The sequence below is a fragment of the Mastigoproctus giganteus genome, chromosome 12 (genome assembly GCF_048544385.1).
Source record: "Mastigoproctus giganteus isolate SK-2022 chromosome 12, ASM4854438v1, whole genome shotgun sequence".
Lineage (NCBI taxonomy): Eukaryota > Metazoa > Arthropoda > Arachnida > Uropygi > Thelyphonidae > Mastigoproctus > Mastigoproctus giganteus.
In genome coordinates, this window is record NC_143586.1 from 81,223,952 (window position 1) to 81,242,614 (window position 18,663).

At 35.1% G+C, this 18,663-nt stretch overlaps 1 protein-coding gene across 2 annotated transcripts in view; it reads left to right on the forward strand.

The window, feature by feature from the left end:
• The window catches only part of Vps13B (vacuolar protein sorting 13B), a 965,007-nt gene that overhangs the window by 808,441 nt on the left and 137,903 nt on the right, over window positions 1-18,663 (forward strand). For both annotated transcript variants that reach the window (XM_090386413.1, XM_090386414.1), the window contains exon 43: window positions 5,200-5,635. In XM_090386413.1, coding sequence (XP_090242539.1) covers window positions 5,200-5,635 — 436 coding nt within the window. The remainder of the gene's footprint in view (window positions 1-5,199; window positions 5,636-18,663) is intronic.

Consider the following 18,663-nt stretch of genomic DNA (forward strand, 5'->3'; position numbering starts at 1 on the left):
ACAGGTCAATGCTGAAAAAAGTCACGAGTTAGGGTTAAATTTGAAAGTGTCTGCAATCCTGCCCAGACACGATAAGAGGGGGTATACGATGAGGGCCTTGTCAATCAATTCAGCCTTGGAGACATTGTGCAGGGCTCGTGGGGTAAAATTTTTTTTTGCATAGTATGTGCTTGTTAACAGGAGAAATTGCTTTTACAGAGGTGGGATACACTTAAATAGAAAGGGTGCAAGAATATCTGCTGATGCTATCAAGGCAATGTTGGGGGAGTTCACAGAATAATAGATTAACAGTAGCCACAGGCATTGGTGGAAATAATTCTTGCACTGCTTCTATTGAAAGGAGCAGCAGCAGCAGAAAGCAAGATTCTGGGGATTTCAGGAATTCTAGGAGTCATGAAACAAGTAAATACATGGGCTGTGTTAGAGTAACTAAGAGTAAGAACAGGTGCATGTATACTTGCATGTACACCAATGCTAGGAGTATAGTAAATAAATTTGATGAATTTGAAGTGCTGGTTTAAGATATCCAAGGCGGATATTGTTGGAATATCAGAGACGTTGTGCCACTCAGATAAGGAATGCAGAATTGGAATTTGGGGAGTACAATGTGTAAAGAAAGGATAGGAAGGGAAGAGGGGTTATGCTGTTAGTTAACAAACACACAAAATCTAAGGAAGTGCATCCAGTTGACATAGATGAACAGTGCAAAGTTGAGTCAGTTTTGTGTGACATAAGCACTGGGAAAGCAAAAATAAGGGTAGGAATTTGTTATAGGCCTAATGACTCTGATGAGTACAATGAATAATTATACAGAGAAATAGAGTGCCAGGAAATCAGCATGTCTTATAATGGGGGTTTTAACTTCCCAGATATAGACTGGAATTTGTGGGTTGGTCACTCGCACACTAGCAAAGCTTTTGTGGATTTATTGGATGATTGTTTTCTACAGCAGCATGTTAGAGAGGCAACAAGAGGGAGTAACACTCTTGATCTGATTATCAGCAGTGATTATTCATGCATTAAGAATTTACAGATAAAGGAACCACTGGGTGGCAGTGATCAGAATGTACTAATGTCGGATTTACTTAAAGATATAACTACCGTCAGGGATAAAGGGAAGAGTTTTTGCTTTCGTAAAGGTGACTACAGTGATTTCAGAGATTTTTTAGGTTCTATACAGCGGGACCAACTGATGATGTTACCAACAGAAAATTCTAAACAAGAAGCATTCAAGGAATTAATTTTGGAAGCTACTAGCCTTTTTGTTCCAACTAAGAAATACTGCTCTAGGTTTAGGCTTGAATGGATGTCAGATGAACTAATGAGACTCATGGTAGAGAAGAAAAGTGCATGGGATACACACAAATTATCAGGTGACACAGAAGCCTAAGCCTATGGTAGATAAAATCTAGTCTATAATCAAGTCAAAAAGGAGGTTAGGCAAGTGAAAGGAGATTAAGAAAAAATCTTTGGCAAAGGATGCAAAGAAAAACAGCAAAGATTTCTTTACTTATATAAACTCTAAAAGGAAGGGGATGAATCATATTGGTCCACTTGATATCAATGCTTTGACTGTAGGTGATCATTCTCAGATAGCTGCTGAATGAGTATTTTGCATCTATATTCACACATGAGGAGTTATTCAAGGAGGTGAGGGCAAGATGTTTATCAAACTCTAACAGAGAGTTAAATGATTTTGAAATAACTGAGAACAAAGTGGAGGAGAAATTATTGAAGTTTCATACATACATATAAATACCATTTATATGTATAACATACATATAAATGGTATCTAACCAGTTATACATGTATTAAAGGAGGTAGCAAAGGAAGTAAGCAAACCCTTAGATATAATTATGAGAACATCCGTGGACTTGGAGGGAAGTCCCTACGGACTAGAGATGTGCAAATGTATCTCCAGTTCACAAAGGGGAATCGAAAGGTGACACGAGTAATTACAGACCTGTTAGTTTGACTTCTGTTTCAGGGAAAGAATGGAGTCACTGATTAAAGAAGCATTGCAGAATCATCTAGACAAGGCAGCAGTAATAATTCAGACACAGCATGGTTTTGTCAAGGGGAAATCTTGTCTGACCAATTTTATTGGATATGATGTGGTCACAAAGAACTGGATGCAAAAAATAATTTTGATATCATATACTTGGATTTCAGGAAAGCTTTTGATACTGTTGCACATGGAAGACTATTGTACAAATTGGAGCAGTATGGCATTGGATAAAAGGATGGTTGAGTGGGAGAAGACAAAGAGTGGTAATCAATGGGTACTGTTGTACGTGGACTAATGTTATTAGTGGCATCCCTCAGGGTTTGGTGTTGGGCCCATTGTTGTTCTGTATATTTATCACTGATATTGATGAAGGTATATTAAGCTTAATGTCAAAGTTTTCAGATGATACAAAGGTTGGCAGGGTTATTAATAGCAGTAATGACAGTATGCTGCTGCAACAGGATCTAGAAAAGTTGGATAGGTGGGCTGAGAAGCGACAACTGAAGTTTAACATTGACAAATGAAAAGTACTGTATATTGGTAGCAGTAACCCCAGAGAGAGAAATGTACCAACTATGTGGTGTTTTACTCTCCCCTACTCAGGGTAGGGGAGAGTAAAAGAGACCTGGGGTAATTGTGCAGTCAGATATAAAGTTTTCTGAGCAGTGCAGACAGGCTGCCAGAGTAGGTCATGGGGTCTTGTCAATGATATACAGGAATTTTGCGTGCAGGGATAAGGAGGTGATTATCCCCTTGTATAAGGCAATAGTCAGGCCACACCTCGATTACTGCATACAGGTCTGGAGGCCTCATTTTAAGAAGGTTATAGGGTTGCTAGAACGAGTACAGAGAAGGGCAATAAGACTGGTGAAGGGAACAAAGGGGTGTTCTTATGAAGAAAGGCTTAAGTTCTGCATACTTCAGCTTCTGGAGACTAGGCACCTGCAAGGCACTCTAATTGAGGTGTATAAGGCCTTGAATGGATTGAGCAGGCGCAATGCTGATGGGATTCTTCTTCTTACTCAGATTATAAACCTGAAGTGGCATAGATTCAAACTGAGAAAGACAGTTGTAGAATAGATGTGTGGAAGTTTGCCTTTGGCCAGCAGGTAGTTGATTGCTGGGACAAACTTCCATCTGTTGTTGTGGAAGTTGATAGCTTAAATAAATTCAAGGCAGAACTAGACAAACATTTGGAATGAATGGATCAGTGAAATGGGAATTTTTTTTGCTGTATAAGCTTGCTTTCCTGCATCATGTGCCTTTGCTAATGCTAAAGCTTTATCAGGTAAAGCCTGTAATCAATACTGGAAGTCATGTCTGTGCAAGACAGTTGTTGTAGAGAGGAGTTGTTCTAGCAAGGCTCCACATAGATTACATTCCCAATTACAACAATCTAGTACAAAGGTCACAAATAAACTTGATCACTTTATCTATCACCCAAAACCAAAAAAACAACAACATTGGGTACTTGTCTAATATCCTCCCTCCAGTGTAAGTCACAAATAAGTCTAATCTTAACCAGTGTATATTTATACAGGTAACCCTCATATAACACGGTAGTTTGGTTCCTACAAAATCTTGTGTAATGCGAAACCGTGTTATATGGGACTAAGGACCAGTATAAAAAGCGGGGGGGGGGGGTTACGTTCCAAAAGCTAACAAAAATATGCCTTTTTTTATATATATATATATCTATTATTAGTATTAATAGTACTAGTATTTTTATAATATTAGTAACTTAAATAGTAATAACTGAACAAACGTCTTACCTTACAAACTGTGATGCCTATATGTGAGATAATGTATGTTCATTTAATTTTCTTCCTCTTCATCACTGTTAAGCACAATCTCTTCTGCAGCATCTAGATCTCGGGTACCTTCTGCTGTTTTTAAAAGTTACGAACTGCATGCTTCGAAGTCACAATTTTTTATGATCTTAAACAACCACAAGTTCAATAGCACAGAACCTAACCCAAGGATCTCCCAACAAAATACAATGACCCCCTTCCTTTAAATGATACATGAAAATTGGAAGAATATTTTCCAGTTAGCAAAATAAAAATAAATTTTTCTCTTACATACATAGCTTAATTAATATGTACTGTAATATGTACATACTACTTGATATTTCTGTTCATTGACTTTTTTTTTTTTTTTTTGGTTGTAAAATTTAAAACATTAAAAATGATAAGCAATTACTAACAAAGAACACTGCACGCACAAGTGGCAAAAAACAATACGCACAAGTGAGATACAGAGTAATGAGTTTCCGAACATGTATTTATGTTTTTTGTATGATTGAATATTTCATGCAAGGGGAAACACATTTCACCATAATAACGTGAAAACCCACACAATTCCAGCTATCGGTACTATGCAAATGCAATAAGATCGAATTTACTACCCTTTTATAATTGATTACACTAACAGAAAAGACCAACCGATAAACTGGAAAGTGCAAATTGTTTTTATTGTTTTATGGTAGCAACCTCCAGAAATGTGCTTTAGAAAAATACGAAGAAGGCGATAACAACTAGCAAGTCAACAGCGGGATTCACAAAAAAGGAATGGAAACGTTGAAAATTACATCTAACATAATTGCATGGTTTTCCCAGTAAAAATGCTCAAAAATACCATGTTATGCGAGATTTTCCGCAGTTTTTAAACGATGTTAGAGTGAAAACGTGTTATTTAAGTACTGTCTTGTGTAAGGATTGCCGCAATTCTCAAACCATGTTGTAGAAGTACCATGTTATGTAGGTGTTGCCTATACATAAATATACACTGGTTAGGTTAGACTTATTTGTAACTCACACTGGCAGGAGGATAATATATATGTACCTTACATTGTCTTGAAAATGGAGCCTAAAGAGGTTTCTAAAATGTTAACTGTTTGTTGCACTTGAATTATTTAGTTTGAGGAGTTTGCCTTTGTATATTAAACTTCATTAACTAATTAAACTTCATTAATTAATTAAACTTCATTAAACAAATTAGTTTCATTTATTAGCATAATTTATGTGAATTTCTATTGATGTATATATTAAAATTTAATTTTATGTCACATGCCTTTCATAGATCTTACTCTACGAACTTTTTGAACTACCCTCATGATCATAATTTAAAATAAATTATCTTGTTAAGAATTAAACAAATGTATGTTAAATTTTTTAAAAAATCTTTTTCAGGTAACATTGCAAGACTGTCTTATGCAAAAATCATTTAAGCTTAAAAGTACCTCCAGTTACACTCCTCAGCCTCTGTTATTCTGGGAGGTGCCCCAATCATGGCTGTCATCTGAGTCAGTGCCTGTAGCAGAAGCAGTAGAATTTCTCTACTATCTCATTTTTAGTAGTGCCCAAACAGGTTACCATAAAGATTCAACTCACTTTAGCTATCCAATTTGCATTAAAGACTCTCTTAATACTGATAGTAGATACACATTTTCCATTGTTCAAGGGGAAGAAGAGAAAGCTGTGACTAAACCATTTGTTATTACTGCTCATCCAAGAGATGGAATTGTATATTTAATTTTAGAAGCAGACCCCTGTCCTCTTGTAATGATGCATAATAACACTTCTTTCTCTCTTTTCTATGGACAGAGCTGCAGTGACAGTGCTGAAGGTAAATTTGCTATTATAAAATATCATATATTAATTAAATATGAATTACCTTTAATTGAAATAAAAAAAGATATGGTTTTGTACAGAATCACCTTATACAGAACCTAAAAAGTATGCATTCTTCAAGACTGATTGGTCTCTTAATATTATAATAAAATAATAATGATAAGAGCTGTCTCACAACAGTTTGTTAATTTTAAAAGAGAAATTATGCATCTGTGATATATTAAAATTTGAATATTGCTAATCAGCTATAGCATTATACCTCATATTACCATATGTAATGGTATGTAGACAAGAAGGAAACCATAAATGTTGATAATGATATGAGATACTTACATTACACAGTACAGAAAAAACACAATAAGACTGAATTTAAAAAATTAAATAACACAAATATCACTCCGGGAGAGGATGATAGCAAAGCATAAGTGTGATCTTGGCAGTCCTGCCAACCCCAACCATTGGCCTTAAGTTGCTTTTTTATATGAACATTCTTTATGTATCATGTCTAATCCCACTCAGTAACCAAAGAATGGAACAATTGATCAACATCAAGTTTTGTGTAAAGCTGGGATAAAGTTCCATTGAAACACAAAATTTTACAAACAGCTTATGGTGGACAAGGCTCTGTCCTAAATGCAAACATTTTGATGGTTTAAGCATTTTAAAGAGGACAGAGAGGATGTACAAACGATTCACAAATTAGATGACCGAAAACAACTTTATCCCCAGATTGGTGGGGGAAATGTTCAATTTACTAGGAAGTGACCACCAGTTAACACTGAGAATTCTGGCATATGAGTTAAATGCAAATAAGGAATCAATAAGATCCATAATTACCAGACTTGGGAAAAAGAAAAATTTGCAAAGTTTGTTCCATACTGTTTGTGCAGTGAGGAAAAACCCAGATAATTGGATGCTTGCAAAGATTTTGTTCAGATGACAGTGAACCTGGTTTCCTAAACAGCATTATTACTGGGGACAAAGCGCAGAATGGTGATAACAAAGTTCAGCAAACCGAAAAAAGTTTGTTTCCAGGAATTGCATATCAAAACCATGCTGATCATATTGTTCATTCACAAAGGGATAATCCAAAAGGAATTCATTCCAGCACAGACTGTTATCAGCAATTACCAATTATATGTATTGAAACATTTGTTGGCAAGAATCAAGCACATGCAGCCAGATTTGGAACAATCTGATTGGCAGCTTTTACATGCCATTGCACCTCCTCACACAGCAATCAATGTACAGACATTTCTGGCTCACAAGCAGATTGCAATGCTTATCCACCTACCTTACTCTCACTTGACTCCAACAGACTTTTTTTTCTGTTTCCTAAGTTTAAATTGAGATTGAAAGGAAGCTGATTTGACAGTGTTTATAACATTTAGAAGAATGTTACAGCAGAACTAAATACCATCACAGCAGATGAGTTTCCCAACTCTTTCCAAAACTTGCATGAATGCTGTTATAAGTGTGTAAAATACCTTGGGGATTATTTTGAGGGAGATGAGTAAGAAAATATTTTCCTTATCTATACTTTTGTCAGTCTCATTACTTATTTAGCCACACCACATATAATAATAATAATAATATTCTTTTATTTGCAAATATGATTAGTTACATAAAATATATAAGGTGAAATTTATATAATATAAAATGTAGTATTTTAGTTGCATATATATATATAAAGTGGATTGTAAAAATGTTCTCCTAGGACATGTCTTATTCTAGGGTAATTAAGTTAATCCTCAACAAAAGAAGACTACTTGTATTAACCAACAGCCAAACGTTAATGGCATTCTTCCATTTCATAAGCAATTAATAATCCTTGTGTCTCGTACCACTCAGACATAAGGGATGCAGAATTTCAATATGGTCACTACAATGCGTACATAAAGAACAGAATGGCTAAGAAGAACATAGAATCTAAGGCAGTATATCTAGTTGATATAATGGTGATGTTTCATGTGACATAAGCACTGGGGAAAACAAAAATGAGAGTAAGAATCTGTTATAAGATAAATGATTGTGATAAGTTTAATGAACAACTAAACAGGTGAATAGAATGGACCAGTAAATCAAAATGTCTTATAATAGGTGATTTTAACTTTCCATATACTGACAGGAACTTGTGGATTCGTCACTCACACAGTCGCAAAATTTTCCTGGATTTATTGAATGTTAGAGAGGCAACAAACAAAAGCAGTACCCTTCATCTGATTACATAGGTCAAAAAGTATTTTTCATCAGAAAAAAATATGTGGATTATGTAGATAGACCTTAAATGCTAATTTCAAATCTGTTTTCAGTTTACCTCTAGAATATCTAATTTTTGCGATTAGACTGATTATATACTATCTTGTTAATACAACTCGTTTTATACAATGTACTCGTTTATATGAAGCCCATACCATTCCCCCGTGAAACAATAGGATTTTCTATATAAATATATTCGTTTATTACAAAATTTGGTTAGTATGTATTACAATGTTTGTTTTCACCCTATGAGAAATAAATATTGTTATTTTGTATGTTTAATACAAACCTTGGCACAGTTGTCCTATTACTGCCTCTGGCCACCCAGTATCCTGCTTCTCGAAGGATGGCACTGATTTGCTAGAATTAACTTTTGTGTAAACAAAACTAGTTTATGGTAGCTACACCGTAAGTGCACTCTGAAAAACACCATTGTGAAGGATGCACTATTAAATTAACAAAAGAATAAAAACAGTTTTTCTAAGTTGCTTACATACAACTCCCTTGATCTACATGGGATTAAGGTCGGTTGCAATTGTTACACCAGTTCAAAGAGTCTTTTTGCTATAGTACGGCATAATCTATTTTTTGTGCTATCTGAGCTGATATCTTTTTTGGAACTTCTGTCTTTAAATTAATTTAAAGTTTTTGTTTATATTAAATCTCATCTAGAACAGTGTTATGACAACAAAACATAAACAGACAGAATTAAACCGAAAATTATACAAGAGGCTGGTTGGTTGGTTGGTTGGTCAGTCGGTCGGTCGGTTAGTCAGCATCTATGGCCATAGTGCACCATACAAGAGGCTGATAGGATGGAACAAAGTAAAATGGACATTGTAAAGGAATACAGCATCCCTTTACCTACTTTATCTACAATACTGAAAACCGAAAAAAAACTTGAAGTGCATGACACTGGAGCAGTGATAAAAAACAGGAAACAAATTCATGGTGCAAAACACGAGGAGCTTGAAAAAAAACTTTTCGAATGTTACCAACAAAAGAGTGCATCTAATTTGCCAATATCAGATCTCATTTTGCAAGAAAAGCAAATTTTCTAGCTCAGCAACATAGAATTAGTTACTTCAAATGCATCAGTGGCTGACTTCAAAGATTTAAAGACAGGAATAACTTGGTTTTGCAAAATGTTTGCAGCAAGTCTGGATTACTTGACAAAGAAAAGGCTATAGCTGGCTTGTGTTCTGTACAGTCCATTCTTGAAAAATATGAGGCAAATATATTTTTTAATCTTGACGAGACAGGTTTATTTTATAATTTGATGCCAAACAAAATATTTGCTGTTCAAGGAGAGTCTTGTCATGGTGAAAAATTAAGTAAACAAAGACTCACTGTTCTGTTATGCTGCAATTGAGATGGCAGGACAAAACTATGCCAACTTGTGATTAGCAAGAAGTTAACCAACTTCCCTGTGATTATGAAGCCAATAGAAGTGCTTGGCTTACGGTCAAAATTTTTCAGTCATCAAAAATGGTTCTCAAAAGTGGACAGAAGAATGGCTTCAGAAAACAGGAACATTTTAATGATTCTAGATCATTGTACAGCACATTCTGCTAGGACACTTAAGTTAACAAATATACAGCTGTTGTTTTTACCTCCCAGTACCAGCCCCAGGTGGCCAAGCATTATATTGATTTCTAGAGTGTGTTTTTCTCGAAGCTACAGTTTTGTTCATTTATAAAAGTTTTCATTAAGTAATATTAAACTTAGTCTTACAAACTGTAACTAAGTTTCAGAAAGGCAAACCACCTTTCTTTTTTCCACTTAATTAATATACTAACTTGTACACTGCTTGGTCACTCTAGCAGCAGTTCTCCTGCCTCCTTGTTGGGGGACCAGTAACCTGGGGGAAGAAATCCACTCTCCCCAGGGCTGAAAGGAGCAAAGATGGATAACAATACGTTTCCACTTTTAGAGACGTCGAGCTCAAATCTAACGACAAATCACACTGATGATGACTTTTCTTAACCCAAGAGGTTGAAAACAAATCCTCAAGAGGAGATACCAGTATTCCTCATACTGCACTCTACATCAGACCAGCCTCTGAGTAAACTGTCCCCATTCCTTGTTCAGAAATACTTAGAGGCTGCTGCAGGTTCACCAAAATCAGTAAGGCGACTCCAGTCTGGGGATCTTCTGGTAGAGACTGTGAAATCCCAGCATTCTGCAAAGTTATTAAACCTGACTACTTTCGGCAGACATCCAATAAAAGTCACTCCCCGTGTCACCCTAAATTCCTCAAAGATAGTAATTGCAGAATGGACTTATTAACTGTATCAAAGTAAATAGTCCAAGAGCTACAAGAACAAACAGTCATCCAAGCCAGGAGAATCATGACTTGTAAAGATAGTATTCTTGTTCCAACAAGGAGCATAATCCTCACTTTTAGCTCTCCCATCCTACAACATCTGTCAAAGTAGGCTATCTCTGTTGCCATGTCCGACCTTACATCCGAAACCCAGTCAGGTGCTACAAGTGTTAGAAATATGGACACTCCCAGATTGCATGTAAAGGTGAGGCAGTATGTCCTAATTGCAGATAAAAGGAGCCCAACAACCCGATTGCAATGCTACCACTCCTCATTGCCCAAATTGTAAAGGCAATCACCCAGCTTTCTCCAAAATATGCGAACTATTGGAAGCAAGAGAAAAAAATACAGAAATATAAAGTAGAGAACAAAGTCACTTATTCAGAGGTGAGAAGAGAAATAATCAAAATGGAGCCAAAGCGTACATATGCCACAGCTGCTAAACAGGTCCAATCAGTAAGTATTCAAACAGACATTACTGTTCCTCCTAATATCTATCACCAATGGGCACGATCCATGCTCACTTCTCCCAAACAGTGTCCTTCACAACAAAAAACTGAACAAGCCAGCAATGCTCCAATTTCCATTCCAGCTGATGTGCCTTCAACAGTGAAACCAAAAGTTACAGAAACCCCAATGGTGCAACCACGGATTTCAACCAAAATGGATATTGATCAACAAAATAATTAAGATAACGGAATTTTAGAACTTCACGCAACCGATGAGATGGACAGAACACATCCTTTCTTTCCTGAACAAAACAAAGTAAAAATAGAGAGGTATAAACAAGCTAAAACCAAAAAGCAGTCAGAAACAAAAACAACCAACAAGAATGCATAATGGAAAGAATCTTTCAGTGGAATTGTAGAGGCTTTCGTAATGCAAAAGACGACTTGCATGATCTCATCAACTACTATGAACCAGCAGGTATATCCCTACAAGAAACCTATTTAAATCCACAAGTGTGTCCTATCATTAAAAATTATACCGTGTTCAGAAGAGATAGGAGTATTGACTCGCCAGCCTGTGGAGGCATGGCGGTTCTTGTTAGGAATAATATTCCATCCAAACATGTTGCTCTTCAGACTCCTTTTGAGGTAGTGGCAGTGCACGCAGAAATTGGCATGACTATTGCAATAGCATCTATATATATTCCTCCAAATTTCTTGTTCTCCTCAGATGATCTAGAGAATCTAATAGACCAGCTACTTGCTCGGAGACTTCAATGCTCATCATTTGCTGTGGGGATCTCCAACAATCGACAAAAGAGGTAAACTAATAGAAACTCTTCTTGATGTTTGTCAGCTTACCCTTTTGAACACTGGTGATCCTACCTATATTCATTTTTCTACAGGATCCATGAGTGCAATAGACCTTTCAATCTACTCTCCCTCCATTTGTACCAATATGGAGTGGTCTGTTCTTGAAAATCCACTAAATAATGATCATCTGCCAATTCTCTGCAAGCTGCAAACACGGGTAAACTCCCCTTTGCCAGGTTACTCCAATTGGAAATTTCGTAGGGCACACTGGAATGAATATGCTTCAGATGTTCAGTTAGATGATGAAATAATCCAATGCCAGCCAGTAAATTATGTCGCACAACATATAACTAATCAAATATTACGAGCTGCCAACTCCACAATACCAAAACCTTTTCCTGTGAAACACAACCACAGTAATTACTGGTGGAATCTGGATTGTACATGTGCTAAACAGGAAAAATATAGGGCTTGGAATCTGTTTTGCAAATTTCCCACAACCAGTAACCTAAATTAGTTTTAAAAGAATGAAAACCAATTTCCGCCAAATAAGAAGGAAAGCAAAAAAAATGCATGGATTAGCTTTTCCTCTAGTATAAACAAGTACACAGATATCAGACTCATCTGGAAGAAAATACAAACACTTAATGGCAAATGTGTGCAATCCCCAACTTCAATATTAAACTGAAAAGGGAAGGAGTTGTCCTCTCCGGCAGAAATTGCAAATGGCTTAGCCGAATCATATGCCAGTACATCGGCGGTATCCACCTACAACCCAATCTTTCAGAATTAAAGAATCTTCAGAGCAGCATAAAATCAATTTCTCTACTAGAGTTTCAAACCCATACAGCCAGCCATTCACATTAACAGAACTATTAGGGGTGCTCAATAAAACATCCAGTAGTGCTGCTGGTCCAGATGGGATCTACTATGTCATGATAAGCCAACTAAACAACAAAGCAAAAAGAACATTGTTAAAATATTACAATTGAATATTTTTAGAAAATACTTATCCAAACTCCTGGTGTCAGTCAGTTATACTAGCCTTCCCAAAGCCAGGAAAGGATGGTTACAGGACAGGTGTGCAAGAAGTTTGCCTTCAACATGTGGGTATTTGATTGTTAGAACAGACTTCTATCTGATGTTGCAGAAGTGGGTAGTCTAAATAAATTCAGGGAAGAACTAGACAGACTATTAGAGGTGATAGGGTCTTTTTTTTTTTTTTTTTTTTTTTGGCTGATGCTGTATAATCTTGCTTTCTAGCATCATGAACTATCATTTAGATATATAATAGAAAAATTGTCTATGCCTTATCCCTACCAAACAGATTAATATTAATATCAGACATGGCTATAATAAACATTTGGATTATTAACCTGTAATTACAAGTATGTGGTCACAACTTTATTGAATGATGACATAACTAAGTGTATTTATAATCGTAAATATGTAAGCTTCATTGATCTGTACCATAAACATATGGAATAATGGAGAACCGATTATTGTGTGTCCTCAAAATTATTGAAAAACGTGAATTATGGGAAATAATGTCCTGTGGGTTTTTTTTTTTTTTTTGTTTTGTTTTGTTTAGGCCTGGTATTAAATATTAAATATGACAGTCGCATATAGACTTATTTCCTTTTCATTTAAAAAGGAAATAAGTCTAAATGTCTTATTAAATAAGTCTAACTTTCTGTGTTAAAAAAACTTAGCAGAGACCCAACAGAATCCTGTGACAAATCACAGACCACCTCAATAAGTGAATAATACCAGATTATCTCAACAACGAAGTAGCATTAGACACCATCCACACAGGCATTTACTGTACTGCTCTAGCAACTACCAGGATGAACGGAAGGGAAACCAGACACCAACATAACACAATATGTAAAGGCAAGGAACCACCGGTCTGGGAAAGAAGCATCATCATCGCTATCCTAACACCTACTTGTATCTGCACTTTATTCCTCTATCCCAGTGTTTCTCAACCTGTGTGCTGTGGAAAATGCAAATAAAAAAATTAAATCCAAGTTTTATAATAAAAATTAATTCAAATGAAAAATTTGTTTATTTATGCTGCACCAATCCCAGCCCCCTTCCAGCAGTTTTGATTCCTAGTACTAGATGTGTTCACCTTTAATCCTTTATTCACCTTTTGTTTCCTGTTAGTAGATCTATTCGCGTTTATTCAGCCATTCTTATCGTTTGGGAGACTCTGCCAGGCACCCTGGAGTTGTATAAGTGTAACTTGTAAGCAGCATAGTAAGAAATTTCCTTTGTGTTTTTATATCTCTAAAATGTCATATTCAATTAATTCATATAGAACAGGTATTTTCAATTAACTGTATTAGTAGTCTAGAGCAGGGGTCCCCAACCTTTTTCATCGGAGGGCCACATAGAAAATTCATAACAAATGGCGGGCCGGAGTCAGTGCAGTTTTGACAACTAAAAACACTGTAAACCAAAAAACGCAATTTTAGTGACTTCACCAGGTCAAACAGGGTGTACAAGATAGAAAAACTATAAAAAATTATAAACAAGGGATATTTATTGTAAATAAAGACATAGTCATATTAAAAATCACAAATTTTTATTATTATAATCACATTTGATATTACAGAAATAACAAATCAATGAGATGTTTGTAGTTGTTTTGATGTAGCAATAATTGAAATGTTAGGTTTAATAGTAGAAGTTCCCAATCTTAAAAAGTCTTGCAAATGTTCATCTGTCATTCTTGATCGATGTTTGGATTTTATATATTTCATTTTTGAATATGTTTGTTCACATAGGTAAGTGCTACCAAAAATAGAAATTATTCTTCTTGCTAATTTTTTTAATTCTGGAAATTCATTTTCTGTCAAAGTTTTATAAAAGTTAATGTTTCATTTTTCAATAATGTTTTCAGAATATCGTTACTTTGAAGATCTATGATTTCTAATTGTAGATCTTTATCTATTTGTGAAACATTTACATCAAATGGATTCTGAAATAATGTAAATAATTTTCTATTGTTTTCAAAATCAACAAATCGATCAACAAATGCTTCCATCAATAATTCAAGATTTCGGACAAAATTGTCTGTAGAAAAATCACAATTGGGCATATTATTATATAAACTTTCACAACACAAAAAATGCGAAAAATTATTTTGTTCAATTTGATTTTTAAATAATTCTGATTTTGTCTGAAATGCTTTAATATTGTAAAACAAGTCATTTACAAGTAGATCGTGACTTTGAAGTTTTTTATTCAATGTATTCAAATGTTCACAAATATCTGTTAAAAATGCAAGTTCCCATAACCATTTAGAGTCTGTTAATTCTGGGACCGGTTTTAATTTTTCGTTCATGAATATGTCTATTTCGGTTCTGAGTTGAAAAAATCTTTTTAACAGATTACCGCGACTCAACCATCGCACCTCCGTATGATACAACAAATCACCATATTCACTTTCGATTTCCTCCAAGAAAATTTTAAACTGGCGATGGTTCAGGCCATTTTTGTGTATAAAATTCACAATGCTAATTATAGTCGACATGATTGAGTTCGAAGACAAAAATTTACCGCACAAAGATTGCTGGTGAATAATAATGAAATTGCATATGTCTTTCGATGTTTTTGGAATTAAAATATTTATTAACATGGCCAATGAAACCAATATATTTTCCAACCATATTCTTTGCACCATCGGTCGTAATTGCTGTCAACAATTCCCAATCAAGCTGCAGGTCTTCAAACACTTTTGATACGCTATAAAATATGTTTTCACCAGAGGTTCTATTCTTCAAGCTTTCAAGTGCAGCCAGTTCTTCTGTGACTTCAAAATTTTGATTTATACCCCGTATGTAAATGAGTAACTGTGCTGTGTTGGTAATATCTTCACTTTCATCAATTGCAATCGAAAAATTTATAAAATCTGTAACTTTTTGTTTCAGCTGATCTTTAACATTAGCAGACAAGTCTTCGATTCTTCTTGCTAAAGTTGACGCTGATAAACTATAGCAGCGAAGTGCTTAACTCGATCAGGGCATATTTCTTCTGCAATTGATAGGCACACTCTTTTCACAAACTTGCCATCAGTAAAAGCCCTCCCTTCTTCAGCAATGATTTGAGATGCTCGCAAACTAGCTCTAATTAAATTTACATTCTGATTAGTGAAACATGTCATCTGTTGTTGTTGTTGCCTCTTGAAATCAAAGCTCAGCTCTTGTAATTTCTTGTTTAGCAACTCTCCTTGAAGTTTATCGTAAGTTGAAGCATGTTTTGTCGTATAATGCCATTTCAAATTATATTCTTTCAACACAGAAACTGCTTCCTTACGTATAAGGCAGGTACATCGGTTATTATCCCTTATAAAAAAATAATTAATCGACCAAAGTTCATTGAAGACACGACATTCGGAATCAATTTTTCTTTTCCTCGACATCTTGATTCACTAAAATTAAAATTAAAAATTCAAAGTTAAATAAAATTAAAAATAATATGTATTTATACAAATAGCACTAATAAATTGTTGCGCATGATAATCGGTGCAGCAGCCCGACGACTACAGTCTGAATGAGAATAGCTGACCAGGAGAAAGATTAATACGCGTACTCGTCTTTACATTGCAAACTGCAAAAAACGCATTTCATACAATTCTTTCACTAATACTTGATTAATATTTAGCTTAGTGTTTAGCAATTGTTTTAACAGTCGCTTATTTTAACTTTACTATTTCACTTTTTGACAACTCGTGTTTGCCGGAAATACTCAAGGCTATAAACTTATAGCCTTGGGCACTCGCACTGTTGGGATTTCTGACATCGCAAGAAACACTGCTGCCAAGTGGAAGTGCAGAGTTGCAACAATGTTACAAAATATATTTGGACGCATTTACGTTATATTTTGATTAAAAATATCCTTATATACGATATGTAGCAACCAAAAAAGATTTCTATAGAATAAATTTCACGAGGCGGATGAAATAGTCTTTCGGGCCGGATGAAATCATCTGGTGGGCCGGATCCGGCCCGCGGGCCGTAGGTTAGGGACCCCTGGTCTAGAGGTAACTAATTTTTTTTGAAATTATTAGTGATGGATAAATTTTTAGTGAAAGGAAATCAGAAGAGGCAAATAGATAACAACGAACTTGGAGAAAATGACAAAAACAAGCAAACATCAAAAAAAAGAAGAATACATTGTAGTAAATATGATGATGACTATTCGTTGATGGGATTTTCATATACTGGTACCCAAGATTGTCCTCTACTGTTATGTGTGGTATGTGGTTTAAAATTGTCGAATGAATCAATGGTACCGAGTAAATTGCAGCGTCATTTTTCTATGAAAAACAAGAATTTATCATCCAAAATTATAGAATATTTTAAAAGATTGCAGGCCTCTACTAGAAAACAAAGTATAGAATTTTATAGTATGGCTAAAATATCTGATAAAGCTCAAGAAGCCGGCTATTTAGTAGTGAACTGGTGGCAAAAAAAAAAAAGAAAGAAATCTTACCTGATTGCAGAAAGTCTGATTTTACCAGCATGTTGAGTAATTGTGAAAAGAAAATTTTGGGAGAGGGAGCTGGGAAAAAAAATAATGACAGTACCACTATCGAATAACACAATCAGCAGGTGTATAAAAGAAATGTCCAATGGTATTGAAGAACAAGTTGTTCAACATATTAATAATTTTGGGCAACTGTTTGCATTACAGTTAGATAATTCTATAGGGCTAAGGTAAAGAAAGCCAACACGAGAACGATGAGAAATGTCGGATAACTTACACAGAAAATTAGTTTCCCAACACCGGACTCTAGCGCTGCTCGCTCGGTAAACAGAGGGTAGGTGTTATCAGTCTGGAGACAAAATCAAGAAGGATATATTGATTTACAAGTAGGCGTGACAAAAGATGAAATGATTGGTTGTGGGCGCGACAAATGACTACACAGTAGCCAATGGCTACTGTGTAGTCATTGGTTGGCATTATAATGTGTATTTATAAGTAAAGAACAGTGCATAATGAATGGTAAACAGGTAATAGTAGCAATGAATCTTTTAAAGATGGAAGAAATTTGTAAGGAAAATAAAATGGTTGATTTTTTGATGAAAACTAAATTAATAAAAGTTTCGTTCTGTTCATTTTTATGTTCTTTATTATGTTTTTTCTTATTATTAAAAGTAGATTTTTGGAGTTCATTAATGTTTTTACTATTCTGTTGATTTAGGTTTCATTACGAAAAAAGGAAAAGGTTTCTTTATTTTTCGTTATATATCGTAACCTGACCTTAAATGGTAGGTTAGGAAATAATAGAAAAGGTTTCCTTATATTTCGTGACCTAACCTTAAACGTTAGGTTAGGAAATAATAAGAAAAGAAAGAAAGATTCTTTTTATATATATATATATATATATATGAATAGCTATTGAGGTGTTGATTGACATTATGATACGTGTGTATCCGCATGAGTGTCTTTAAAAATAAAAGTACAGTAATAAAAAAAATAATATTTTGTTAATAAACAATTCATGTGCTAGTCCACATGATTCTAAAGAAAAAAGGTTAGGTTATCCCCTCCACTTCAGGAGGGGTTCAAGCTTCCATGGGATTCAAGTGGAGGTAACCTGACTTTTTTCACCATTATGAAAAGCGTTCATTAGGTTAAGTTTGTAAGTTTCCATTAGTGCTACTTAAAGTGATACTAAACCGATGTTATTGTGTGTTGTGTTCGCACACCAATCAGCGCATCATTTGCCATGCCCACCTGTCAATCAATATATAGTTCTCGACTTTGCTCCAGACCAATAACACCTACTGTCTGTTTACCAAGCGAGCAGCGCTAGGGTGCCATATCGGGAAACTAATTTTTCGCGCGAGTTATCTGACATTTCTCGTCGTTCTCATGTTGGCTTTCTTTACCTTTGCCTTCTACAGATATTAGTGGGGAAAGCCGAATTAATAGCATTTGTCAGGTTTATCGAAAATGATACAATTATTAATCATTTTTGTTGTTGTTGTAAAGAACTCACTGAAAGAACAATGGCCAAGATATTTTTGAAGTAATGAATAATTATTTACAAAAGTGTGGAAGTTGTGGGTCGGCATTTGTACTGACAGTGTTCCCGCGATGACAGGAGCATTAAAAGAATTTGTAAACTTAATGAAACGACACAATTCAAATATTATTACA